Source organism: Pogona vitticeps, chromosome 1 (genome assembly GCF_051106095.1).
Source record: "Pogona vitticeps strain Pit_001003342236 chromosome 1, PviZW2.1, whole genome shotgun sequence".
NCBI classification, from domain to species: domain Eukaryota; kingdom Metazoa; phylum Chordata; class Lepidosauria; order Squamata; family Agamidae; genus Pogona; species Pogona vitticeps.
The window spans coordinates 126390515-126404339 of record NC_135783.1 but is presented as its reverse complement, the minus strand read 5'-3'; the positions used below and the strand labels follow the sequence as shown (position 1 = coordinate 126404339).

At 39.6% G+C, this 13825-nt stretch overlaps 1 protein-coding gene across 2 annotated transcripts in view; it reads right to left on the bottom strand.

Annotated features, from left to right (window-relative positions):
- CSMD1 (CUB and Sushi multiple domains 1) overlaps positions 1–13825 on the bottom strand; it is a 1337717-nt gene that overhangs the window by 324745 nt on the left and 999147 nt on the right. Inside the window, exons 11-13 of one of the 2 annotated variants that reach the window (XM_078386602.1) lie at positions 10779–10865; positions 10054–10157; positions 9100–9212 (exon numbers count right to left, since the gene is read on the bottom strand). In XM_078386602.1, the coding sequence (XP_078242728.1) occupies positions 9100–9212; positions 10054–10157; positions 10779–10865 (304 nt within the window). The remainder of the gene's footprint in view (positions 1–9099; positions 9213–10053; positions 10158–10778; positions 10866–13825) is intronic. The other variant, XM_020797818.3, reaches the window with a different exon arrangement.

Below are 13825 nucleotides of genomic sequence, written 5' to 3'. Positions count from 1 at the left end.
TTGGAAAATGAAAAAGTAGGAGAACAGGGGAAGTAATATGAAAAGCTAACGTACTGCTTATTTGAAGTCTAGTATTTGATTTTTATCACCAGAATGTAGGTGTCACACATCAGAAAGCTCCAGAGACTGAAGGGCAAACTAATTTTCCTTGCTTGCTCTTCCTAATAAAAAAGAAAACCTATCACAAAATTCAAAAGCTATTGTAAAAATTTGACATAATATTGTTCAAGGGGAAAAAGCAGTTGCTGTGATGAGTCTTACTTTGATAGAGTCATTTACAAGACAATTATTTTCCCCAAAGAATGGGAGAAACTGAAAACTATGTAAACCCTGTTTTTCGTATGGTCAGGAGTTTCAGAAATACGTGTCCCAGGAATGGAAGTTATCCCTCTGTGCTCAGCTCAATTGACACATTGGTAAATGTGCAGATTTTGCTACTCTTCTTCCATATTTTCAATTATTAATTTATTAATAAATTATTCATTTATTTCTTCCCCATACCTTTACAGTGACTGATGTACAATCAGACATTAGTATGGAAAGACAAATAAGTACACTCAATAAATTCATGCTGAATGAAAATGCTATTTGCTTCCCCCGCCCCATTTCACACTTGCCAGTTTTGTCCTTAAAACTGCATGAAACTTACTCTTAAATGCTTATTTAGTTGAAAGCTTTTGAGCATGTTTCCTATGAACACAGGTATTTCTAAACATATTTCTCAAAACACGCCCAAGAAAGAAATATCTTAGAATTTTTGGGTGGGTCAAGAATTACATTACAACATTAGGAAAATAATAGAATTGGATGCAAAATATAGGCCCAGCATTCATTCTCCCTCTTTAATACTTACTTTAGAAATCCAAGAATAATCCTTCTGAGCTAGTGTTATTATATGTCTATTTATTTTGTTAGACTGCTTTTAAATTGTCCTTATGATAAAAGTGGTGGTAGGAATTACACACTTTATCCTTTATCTTATTTATACAGAGATTTTGCCTCCCAGTACGGTTGAAGCTATAGCAACAGTTACTGCAAACCTGTCATTCACAAAACAAACAAACAACAACAATAATAATAAAAATGTGGAAGTCTATATGAGACAATAAAGTACTATTATGTCACAAGGGCAAGCCAATCAAACAGGATACTGTATATTGTTTTAAATAAGCCTAACTTCCTGACTAAGGGTGCCACTATACTGGAAAACTGGATCAGAAATATTTGGCTTTGCTGCTGTATTTAAATCAACACTGAATGAGCAAAAATATATTCCTGGACCTTTCAACAGCTTTGAACACATTCCTGGACTGCTTCTTTAGCAGACTTGGAGGGGCTGTTCTGCAAAAGCTCAAGAGGTCATCTCAGAAGGAGCTGTTCAACACCCTGGCCATTGTCCTGTGAGGTCCCTCAAGATTCTGCCTTGTCCTCCTTGCTATTCAACAAATACTTCAAACTGTTGGGAGAGGCTGTCCTGGTGCAACTAATATCTTGACAAAACCCGATTCTACCTCTCTTTTCCATCTAAATCCAAAGAAATTGTTTCTGTTCTAAACCAGCATCAGGTTTCAGTGGCAGACCAGATGAGGACAAACATATTGATCCTCATCTTTAGGTCAGACTCAGATCCTGTTTCCTCAACTGACTTTTAACTGACCAGAAATATCTCTGTCTTGTCTTGATTAAGCCTCAATTTGTTCTTCCTCATCTGGTCTGCTACTGAAACCAGATGCTCTCATGTCCCCTGAAAACTCAGATTTACAGTTTAGATGTGCTACTAGATTCAACTCTTCAGCCAAGTTTCAGTAGTGATTGGGAGTATGTTTTACACAGTTAAAGCCTATCTTCCGGTTGGTAAATGTCTGATTTCTCTATGATGACACATGTCTTAGATGCAATCCACTTGGGTTAACGTAAAAGGCACTATTTCAAGCTGCCTTCAGAAAGTGTCCAGAAACTTCAGTGGAACCCAACATGCTGTAGCCAGACTAATAACCAGAACTCATTACAGGGAGAACAGAGATCTCTTACTAGAACCGTTTCACTGGCTGCCAGTTTTGGGGCACATAAAGACCTGTAGGGCCCAAAAGGCTCTCCTTCTCTATATGAGCCTCCCCCGATTTTAAGGTCTTTGGGAGCTGCCTTGCTCTCAGCACTACACTTCTCTCAGGAATATTTTGTGTTGGCTACAGAGAGGGTCTTTTTAATGGCTGATCCCACACTGTGGAACTACCAGACTGGGAGAACCTAGACCGGCTCTTTCCCAGCTCTCTTCTCCCAAGGGCAAAGATCCACTTATTCGGACAGGCCTCTGGCTATGACCGGCTACTGAGGACGGTCTTTTGATAGTTTGTGTTATAGTTCTTCTCTCGCAGTGGTTTCAATTTGTTTTAATTTGATGCCTGCTTTTAATACGATAATCTATTTTAACGGCAATTTAATATTATAATTTATATTTTTAGGTATATTTCTCTTATATTCCTGTTGTGCACTGCTCTGGGCCCTCCAGCTGAAAGAAGGTAGATGATGAGTAAAATTAATGAACTAATTTATTACATCATTTTTATTCTGTGAAACTCATGGTGGAGGCTTGAAAGCAGGCAGAGAATGGATCCAGAAGGAAGAGCACTTGAAAGCCCTGAGAAGCGATGTAGCATCTATTGGCATCTACTGACACCATATAAGGGCTAGTCTGCTGTCTGAGACACACTACATCCAACCGAGAATCTTATTGGGCAGTAAGCCAGAGTTAGAACCTCTTAAGGAGCTGCTATGCTCTCCACCTCAGGATTTCCTGACCAAACCCCATTTCATGAAGGAAACAATACATTAATAAATGAGCAACGGAATACAAGAGTCTACGGACAAGGGCCAATCTTTGCATATTTGTGTCAGTCCCTTGAACATAGTCTGCAGCAGAATGTCTCATCACAAAAGTTGTAAGAGCTTAGTCCAGGTCCCTACTGGTACAGGATATCAGCTTGGTGCTTTCCATGGTTCTCTAAATGAATCTTAACCAACGTATGGCTGGCATCCTTTTCATTGCTAGTTCTGCTCCCAACCCTAAAAACTCTTCTTCCCCCTTGTGTTTCTATTGATTATCACAACACATCCTCACACAACACAACCATTTCCCAAACAAGTTACACAAAATGTAAAAGGGGGTGGGGGTTTCTCCAAATTTAAACACACAGAACTGAAATTGTTATTATTTTTCTTTCCCTCTTAATTCTAGCTAAACCTCGTATTGTCACTACAATTAAATCAGGAAACTATGGAAGACATTTGCTCATGGCTATTACGCTGTAATACAGTCAAAATGTTTCTCAGGGCAAGGGACATACCGTAGCTGAGAAAGGAATAATGAAATTCAGCTAAACGTTACGCCCAGTCAAATAAAACTAAAAATGAGTTCAACATTTTAATTACCATATCAATTAACTGCTAGAATTTTCTAAAGATAGAATGGATTAAGCAAACCAAACAGTAGACCAAGCTAAACATTGCACCCACCCAATCCAAACTCTCCAAATAATTATTAGCAGATGTTAAATACTGGTTGTAATCTACTGAAGTTAATAGCTCTTGATCATCACAGGCTTTACAATCTTGGATTTTCTGGATTATTTATTTGGAATATAGACTGCCAGGTTATATTGCAAACAAGATGGAAAAGTGAAACCTTCCCTTGAGCAATTCACAGAAGCATCAAATCACAGAACTGTACAACTGGGAGGGACCTCCATAGTTATCAAGAGCAACCCCTTAAAAAAAAAAAAAAAAGCAGCAGCAAGCAGGAATTCCTAAACAACGCCTCAAAGAGTTTTTGTAACTTTTTTTCCATTTCGAATCTAGGGAATGTAGTTTGACAGCACAGGATAGCTAGTCAGATATTGCTGTACTGATCCCCCTCCCCCCAAAATTCTAGTGATAGAATTTTAAAACGTTAATATAATTTTGTTAAAGATTAGGTGAAATTGCTTTCTGATCATTCTTATTAAAACTGGGAAGCAGACAAAGCTAAATATAATAAAACTCATTTCACTGTCAAACATGAATTTATGTGCAAAGGTTGCAAATGTGGGCCATCTTAGACAAAGAATTCTTTAGCTGTGCCTCTAAAAATAGGCTTGCTTTTGCTATACAGCAGCACAGCACGATGGAAATCTACTTTAATTTACCCCCTATAGCTACTTAAATAGCTAAGGCAAATTGCACAAAACATGGTTTGCAGAAATACGTTTTAGCAACAGGTGCAATGCGTTCAGAATTAGACAGCTCAAAAAGAAGTGTGTGTGTCCGTATTTCACAGAAGTAGTCAGACTATCTAGAACAGTATATTTTTTTCCTTGTATGACATTATTGCATTTATAATTTGCTGAAAGCTGATTCACTTATATTCACTACAACAGGCTTTTAAATTTTTGTTTTATAATAATAATAATAACAACCTTTGAACTGCAGCGCCGGAAGGGACCCTATGGATCATTGAATCCAGCCGTTGTCAAGGAGGCCCAGTGAGGAACTGAACTCCCAGCCTCTGGCTCCACAGTGGGAGACCTTAGCTACTCAGCTATCCAGCAGGTCTTTAAGTGGTAAGGAAAAATCTATACACCTGTCCAATTTTTTTTTAAGATCTGAGGAAATTCTAATGCAGTTTATGACCTAATCATAGCATGTTTTTCTACCTCATATTATACCTGTGTTTGTCCACTTGTTTCAAAACTGTCAATATTTTCATCTCACAGACAGCAGATCACACATGAGCCTTAAGCAAAAAAAAAAAAAAAGCACACGCAAAAAAGCTCCCATCTCAAATGAAATGACTGGGCCTGATTAAGGAGAAAGAACAAATCTCGGTTTTAGAAGATATGATACCTGTGAGGCCATATTTTTCAAGAAGCCACCCTGGAAACACATTTTTGGCACTGTAGATGCAGCTATTTGTTTTTGAAGAGCCATCACACACATGAAAGGATCGGGTTAGGTCCAGATATTGGGGTGGAGCTTCCTGTGGTAAGTTCTCACAGGCCTCACAGGTATCATATCTTCTAAAACCGAGATTTGTTCTTTCTCCTTAATCAGGCCCAGTCATTTCCTGTGGTAAGTTCTGTTCTGTGTCGGTGGATCCTGGTGGGCCTATCTGCCTACAATGGCAGCCGAGGTCCTGGCAAGGAGCTGGAGGCCTGGCATAAGGTCAAGAAGGTCAGGTCCAGCCCATGGTAATGAGAGAGGAACTAGGCCAAATTACTTTAAAACTGCAGCTGCTAGCTTCTTCATCTGTACTGTAGAGTGAGCACTTATCTACGCTGGAATCCTAGTGTGGAAAACTGGGGAGTTTTACCCATTTGTCCCAGGAGGGTCCCAAAGAAGATCAGGCCCACCCACTTGCAATATATACTCAGGAACAGAGCTCTGTTATAACAGGATTTCCAGCTCACATGCAGAAAGCACCATCTCTGGAAGTGTACCAAAACAAATAACACGCTAATTCTCTGACATGGAAAGTAACTGCTTGCCTCATTTCCTTAATCTCTATTTGAATCCTAAAGCCATTAACAAGTGTCTGAGAGATCCATGCTTTGGATCACGGAGTTGAAAACTTTCCTTGACTGAGCAGAGAGGGATGGTGGTTATTACCACTGCAGTTGGCGTCACCAAGTTAGACAAAAGAAACGTTTTGTAGAAACAGGAATATCTCATGGACTGGAATGGGAAGCACCCCAGGCCAAAATTTCAGCTGGGGGCCCCTGATAGCTCTGCCCTATCAAAATCTGTGCATTTCTCTCAAACTTCTCCTACCTCAAGCTCTGGTCCTTATTTACCTTTGTAGTCTATAGCAGTGGTTCCTAACCTTTTTGGGGCCCTGCGTGAGTGCAGTGGGAGTGTTGCACTTAGCAGTGAGTGTGTCATGCTCACGGGGGCCATGTTACGCTTGCGCACATGCGTTTGGGGGGAGAGCCATATTCACAGCCCAGTTCTGGCAAGCCCACGGACCGTCACCAGGCCACGGACTGGGGGTTGATGACCCCTGGTCTATAATATAAACAAATGCAGTAATGGCCAAAAATATTGGCACCCTTGCAATTCTGTCAGAAAATGCAACCCTTATCTCAGAAAATTGTTGCAGTTGCAAATGTTTTGGTACTCACATGTTCATTTCTTTGGTTTGCGTTGGAACAACACAAAAAATAAAGAGAAGAAAAGTCAAGGGTGCCAATATTTTTGACCATGATTGTATTTACAATATATATTCCTATACCATTAGGCTCTCTTGCTTTCCAACTAAATCTGCAAGCATCAGAAATCAGCAATGTAAACATTTTTTTTTCCATTTGGGGTTCGCACTATTTAGTATCAGGTGAAACAGGCACTTGCATTTAAAGATACATTGGCATCCTGTGCTGTTGAGTCAATTCTGACTTCTGGCGAGCCTGACTCCTAAGCGTTAAGAACTCAGAAAAATGTTTACCATTCCCGTCTGCTGGGGCCACTCTCGGACTGTGCAGTTTTCCCAGGCTACACAGGTTAACTCTTCTCCCAGAAAGCACAGTGGACAAGCAAACTCCCAATGCCTGGCTCTGTGAGCAGGCACTCCAACTCACTGAGCTATCCAGCCAGCTTAGTTGCTATTAAATAGCATATCCTTTTCTTTTGAAGTAATTCAGGAAACAAATATAGGACAAAAACTTCCTTTTAAGTGAATGAAAATAATTAGGCATATTTTAACATACTCCAAATGATGTTTCCTAGAGTTCAGCAAAAATGATACGGGACACGATCAGACGACTCAGACTATCCAGAAAAAAATAAGTGTTTTAAAGATAGCAGAAATGCAATGCTGACGTGAAAATATCACAAAATTAAGATTAGCTGTAGTATACAAGACGGCTACTGTTAAAATACAGTGTTTGTAGTATAAAACTTTGTTAGAAAACTTTTCAGTGGTACAGCAGCATGCCTGTGGGAATTTCTGCTTTTAAGCAAATGTAGATTATCCCTTTGCTTCTCCTGAAAGGGCAAATTCCGCTTACCTTAAAGGTGAGGTGCGGCCTTATCAGGCTTTACACCTGTTATCTAGGGCTCCATGTGCACACATTCTCCATCTTTTTTTTTTAGCAAGCAATTTCTTGGAATCAATAAGGTGGCCGTCTTCCATGGCACGCTTTCCTGTGTATATTTTACAAGCAAACCTTTCTCCAAAATCCTCCACAACTCAAAGAAACCATAGGACGCTCGTAAAAGCTTCTTTTCCGACATACCCACAGACATTTTTGCAGCTCACATACCCCAACAGTGTGCGTGCATCCAAATGAAACAATCGCTAGGGGTTTTACCCTAGAATCAGCACACTATTAAGGACATCCATCTGAGTGATGTAACCACAGGGGTAAGGCCCCTTATGTGGAACTTTCCATCGGATCTGAACCTGCATTCTAGCAAAGATCACAGACCCTCTCCCTTGCTTCCATATGATTCATTCCCCCCAAAAAGAGCAGTTCTACATATATCTGTAGGCACTGCAGTTTCTTCCATGTTGGGAATCTATAAGGCCAGATATTATGGTACTTCCAGGGCAATTTTGGCCATTTTGCAAGAATAGAGAAGGCTCCTCCCCATGCCAAGGCAAATTCAGTTTTCCCATGTTATTTGCCTTTCCTGGACGAACATACATGGCAATGTGAATGGTATTTGTCATGATTCTATATGGCCTTTTTATTTTGGATAGCTGCATCAATGTTTTTACTACCTAATGCATTGTGGCTGATTGAGGAGTGACTACTTAGCCATTTAGGGAAGCTGCTAGGACAGCAGCATAGCAAAGCTTAACTAGACAGCTCTTGAGTAAATGGCATTTATAGTAGAAGCTCAGGCATGAGCTTCAAGGGACAGAGCAGCAGGATGGTTTCAAATAATGCTAGAAGACCACATCGGTTCTACTCTCCCATACACAGCAGTCTTCAGTTGGGAGATAATATATGTAGATGCTTCGCTAAGCTGTGGCCAATTGTTTACCAAGTTAACAGTGTACAGGGACATGAAAGCAAGGACTTTTTCACGTGAAGATGGAGTAGGAGGAGGGTACCATCATCACTGCTACTGCTATAATCTTCAAAACTCCAATCCTTAACAAAAGGAAGAATATCTGTGCATGCCTGAAATTGAACCTGCACATTCTTTATTTTCAGTATACAATAAAAGAAAATGTCAGTAAGCACATGCAGAAAATCCTCTACTTTGAATGCTGGAAAAAAATACTGTATATCTATAATATAATAATTCAAGTAATTATGTAAACAGAACTTCTATAGCATGAAAAAAGGGAAAAAGTGAACTTTAGGAATCTTGGACTGTCGTAAGCAATCATTTCCCATATGTATGAACCTGAACACCAGACAATATAACATTATTTCACCTGTCAATATAAAAAGATAGACATGATTGTCTCATTTTCAGAACATTTATTTATTTCCTCTTAAGGTAAGCAGGGTTGAAACCTGTCAGCCTTTACCTGTGAAAACTTCACAGAAGTGCCTCACACAGGGGTAGGTTTAACCAACCAACCCAGTGCATCCTTCCCAGGAGAATATGTGGATCAAAACACAGTTATCCCTCAGATTAACCACTTCTTTAAACTTTGCAATGTAGGTTTGTTGTGGGTTTATTGGGCTCTTTGGCCGTGTTCTGAAGGTTGTTCTTCCTGATGTTTCGCCAGTCTCGGTGGCCGGCATCTTCAGAGGACTGGAGTAGGAACTCTGTCCAGAGACTGGCGAAATGTCAGGAAGAACAACCTTCAGAACATGGCCAAAGAGCCCAATAAACCCACAACAACCATTAGATCCCGGCCGTGAAAGCCTTCGCGAATACTTTGCAATGTAGGCCTTGGCTAAACAAAACTGTGATTTAAAAAAGGACAGTAGGCAAATATGGAAACAAACAAACAAAAACACATCCAGTGCGTTCTCTTACATGAGTAAGCTTATTTTTTTGTTTGTTCCAAACAACGGGAACAAAGCTGAATCCAAAATCCACAAGTGGGCAATAGCTTTGTTAGGATCAACTAGATCAACTATAAATGAAAACTGAGATTTACAGTACCTTGGTAAACAGCTTTGAATCCAGGTGAGCCAATGCTGTCATCAGACTGCAAGTGAAGCCACATCTGGTTGCTCATGCTCACAATAAGGTCAGGAACACTTGAGCCCGTCAGCCTGCAGACAGGAGAAGCAGGAGACAGAAGTCTACAGAGGTACATGGGGGGAATGTCAGTGGATCTCCTGCTCTCTTTTTGTCCCTCTCCTGAAGTGAGAGAATGCTGTTGTTTTCTCAATAAAAATTCAGCAACCACTACCTCTGCCTACATCGTTGCCGATAATCCTATTCTGGTCACAAAGGAACATTTGAATGCTACAAACCAGTGGCCTGTGGTACAAAAGACATTCTCTTCCCACTCACTTCATTGTTGCCTCAAAACAACAAAGCACAAGACAGTAACAAAAGGCACAGAGCAGGCCATGAAGCATGTGAGAATCCTTCTCCACCCTTGATATCCACAGAAATAAAAAGTAATTAAAGGTTATGGTTACAAAACAAAGGGAGGGAATTTACCACTTGCTAAATTACAATCATAACTTAATTACACTGTAGCTATTGGCAAAGGGAATTCATTGTATGTAGCTAGTGGCATTTATAACTAGTTATTTCAAACTCCTTGGGCAGAGGAAGACAAATGTCTCAGCTAGCAAATGTTGAAACATGAAGAACAGATATGATGAAGGCACTGTATGAACTGTCTTGTGATCTCTATAAGCTAGCCTGCTTTTCTCATGTACACTGGAGGGTCTGACTCTTCACCAGTATTGAAATAAGGTTCAATTTCCACTAACATATTTTTATATCTGGGGTGTGGGGTGAGGTACCATGGTGTTCTTTGCCACATGAAGAATGAGTCGACAACTGTGAGAGGTCACCGTCCTTTAGACCACATTATCTAAGGAACAAACCAGCAAGCAAAACAGAGGAATGGAGAAATGAATCAACTTATGTACTTACACATACAACACTGTTCTTGTATCTCCTACTTTCCCCGCATCTCCTACGGTAAGGGTGTCATATCCTCTTTCCAATTCAAATTCTTCAAAGGCAAGTTTTATCACCTATTCAAAAAACAATAGGATACATGAGTATGCTTTTGCTTTGCAAGAATTATTTATCATATAGTGACCAGAATCCAAATGAAAAATTACACCAGTGTAAGCTTGTTGTGTAAATTTCAGTGGAGAACTGCTGCAGGTCAAGAGTTAGTATCCGCTGTCATGAACCAAACCATACAACTCCTGTGCAATAAGAAAGGCCCATGCCAACTTCTTTAGAAATGACAATTTGCTGCTGAAATTTGCACTGATGGACTTACACTAGTGGGTATACAATTTGGGAGTGTATATGCTTGGCAGTGTATTTGCAATATACAGTATTCCTATCTTCATCAATGCATAATCAATGCATGTTTTGTTATGTTCAGTGGGATGTTCTTGCAACTTAGCCTGCACAGGATGGTCACCTTACTCACCACAGCAGTATTTACAGAATTCAGATTTTGACAGGAAGTTTGTTTTCATAACCACTATATATATATATATAAAATAAGAGCACAAATCCCATTGCATAGTTACATTAGTGGAAAGGAAATTGTGTAACCTGCAAAGGCAAAATGCCACTAATTATATTTCCTGCTTGGGTTTCTCATTGCATACCAGTCAGGTGACATAGCCAATTACCAGGAATCCAAGCAGGGAACCACAAATTAGCAGCAAACTGCAAGCGTGAATTATGCCATTTCCGTTATGCCCCAACACGATTTCGTTCTATAAAAGTCAATATAGAGAAAAGTAGTTGTCTTTGAAAACTGGGGTTTAACAAAGCAAAATCATTGTTTATCCAAAATTTTCAAAATGATGTGATGAATGGGGGGGGGAATCAAATTACTCGTTTTAGGCATTAATTATTTATAATTTTAAAAGAAAAGAAGAATATCACTACAGTATGATACTTGCTATATCCAGATGTATTAACTCTTTGTAACCAAGAAATCTAAGAATTTCTTCAGTCCTATAAAAGGATTGGGAGATACTTCACTTTATGTAGGAATAAGATGATAGTTTCTCTATTAAGAAATCTATTCCCTTTAAGAGCTACCTGCTAGCATTGGGAGGGATGAGGGGGCAAAGCCGGAATTGTCCCACCATCAGAGGCTCACTGTTCGTCTATTTCACTTACACATCCAGCATTCCTCTATATATCCCTTTGGACGTATGTTCCGTTCATTCATCCCGTTCCCACAAAACCCTTTCCCCCCTTTGTATCCACACCTGCTCCTTCGCCCAAAACAATACTCTTAAGCAGGCTGTATACTGGGGACGTGAGTACTCAAAAAATTTCTAGTTCTTTGTGAGACTCTTTTCTGAGTCTTGCCATGCCATGATTCTCCTACCAGAACTGAAAACTTGTCTTGTTTATTACTTTCTAACTCCAGCAAGAATTCCTGGCTTCTTACAAAACCAAAATCCTGACCATGTGCCTCTCCTTCCCATGGCCAGGTTTTGCCTCCTCTTCTGCTCAGGAAACTTACAAGCCCTGTGTTGAAACCCTGCCCTTGCTGAGAAAGCTTGAGCAGCAAAGATGCTATTCTGCACAGGAACTGTGAAAAATCATGTTCAGTTTGGAGTCTCTGCTGCCCTTTCTGGGTGAATCCTGTGCAGGAAAGATGTCAGTCTTGAAAGTAAGAAAAGAAGCACCCCCCTCAATCCCCATAAACCATATTTGTCTGATGGTAACGGGTCCTGGAAGAACTTGAAAGTTCTCCTTGTTTGTAACTTTTAACAATCCAATAAAGGTGTCATTCAATGAATAACTTTTGTTTCTGTGAACGGACCACATGACTACCTTTTTCTCTCCTGGACAATAATGCCTTGATGGTTAGAAAATATAACCACTTTAAAGTGCCCTTTCCAATGATAGCAAATATTACAGAATATAGTAAGGAATAAATGTGCCATACAAGCAATCAAGATATGCATTTGTTGTTGTTGTTCTTGTTTTAGTAACACAGCACTTAAGAGACTACAGTGACTATATACAGATATAGACTGCAAATTCTGGACCCAGTCTGGACAAAGTAAGCCGAGCTACATACCATTGAAACCACTGTTTATATTCCTCTTGCTAAATAAAAATTCTACTATGCAATCACTTAGTTTTGTTTCAGCAAGAGATGATCGCCATTAATTTGAAAAACCATAATTGATTCAATACTTATGACACCATATTGTATACAAAGGAAGGAATTTTCAAGCTCATAATCAGACCAACAACCAAGTATTATCTTGTAAACAGTTAAAAGGGCTACATTTTGTTCAACAGGGACTTTTAATAGCTTTCCAAGAGCTACAAGGGGTTGCAGAAGAAAAGGGGTAGTGGGAAACCCTTCCTCCATGACAAGAACATCAATGACAGTGGCTACAATAAAAGCCAATTTTTTTGAGGTGGTGGTGTTCTATTCTGAATTTTGCAACTGAATTAAGGTTTTTAAGGTACTTTAGTGCATCATCCAAAGACATATCAGATGTAAAATGCTAAGCACAATCCCGTAAAATAATTTGAAATATACATAAATGTCAGGAGTTCGGAAACAAATTAATGGGAATTAATCCTTCCAGAAGATCTGACAGTGAAGTTGAATAAAAATTGCAGAAAACCCACAGTGTAATCCTCAAACTCTAGTGCCACAGCTAAAATCATCTGATCATAAAACATCAATTGATAATTTAATAAGTTCCTCTTGCCACTTTATACTTTTAAAGCTCCATAGCTCTATAACCCCTTTTATAAAAAAGAAAAAGAAAAACCAATAATAAAGCTGAATATAGCAACTTTGTTACAGATTCAGTTTTGCCTATTTTTCAATTCCACAAAACCAGCAACACTGACAAGAAAAGAGGCCTCTTATTATTGACAAAATTGCTCTAAGAAGGAAGAGGAAACAGATATTACAGAAAATATTGTACTGTATAAAAGAAAAGAAAATATGTGCACTAATCCTAGAGTGCAATCAGATGAGCATTTGTCTCACCGTTTGGTCCACCGCAAAGATGTTCTTTTTTTCCTGTGATCAGATGCGAGGACATGTCAAGTAAGGATTTACATCTCCCGCCCCGTCATCACACCTCCTTATAACACCCTCCTTATGATTCCTCACCTCCCACTCTGAGTGAAGGCTAGTTCACTGTTTCCTTTATGTGTACAGTAAGTTCTTTTACTATGTACAGTAAGTTTCTTGCACACAACTTAATGTTGTTTCAGTGGGAATGGGCAGCACCATCTAACATATCTTTTTCTGGGCTTGAGGCAAACCTCTGCTCCCTCTTCCTGTTTGTTTGCTTCCTGTTGTTTGCTTGCTGTCCTCTTTGACCTCCAAGTATGTATCTGTCATGAGTTAAGCAGAGGAACTTCTGGAACCAGAGGGGTTCATTACAGCTGAGGAAAATGCTGGGCAATTAGTGTCACAGACAGCTCAATCACCCCCAGATTCTCTTCCTCCACTAGCTAGAGTGATGATAAATTTTCAGGCCCCACAGATTTTCTGGGCTGCAGACAAGAGCAAACCAAGGTCTCTCTCTCTCTCTGTGTGTGTGTGTGTGTGTGTGTGTGTGTGTGTTTATAAGGCATCTATAATTCAAACAAATGTCTGTGCAAAACTGATGTCCTGTTTCTTTGAGAAGCAAAGCACCCACACAATAGCATGGACTTGCTCATCCACACTCCTCAA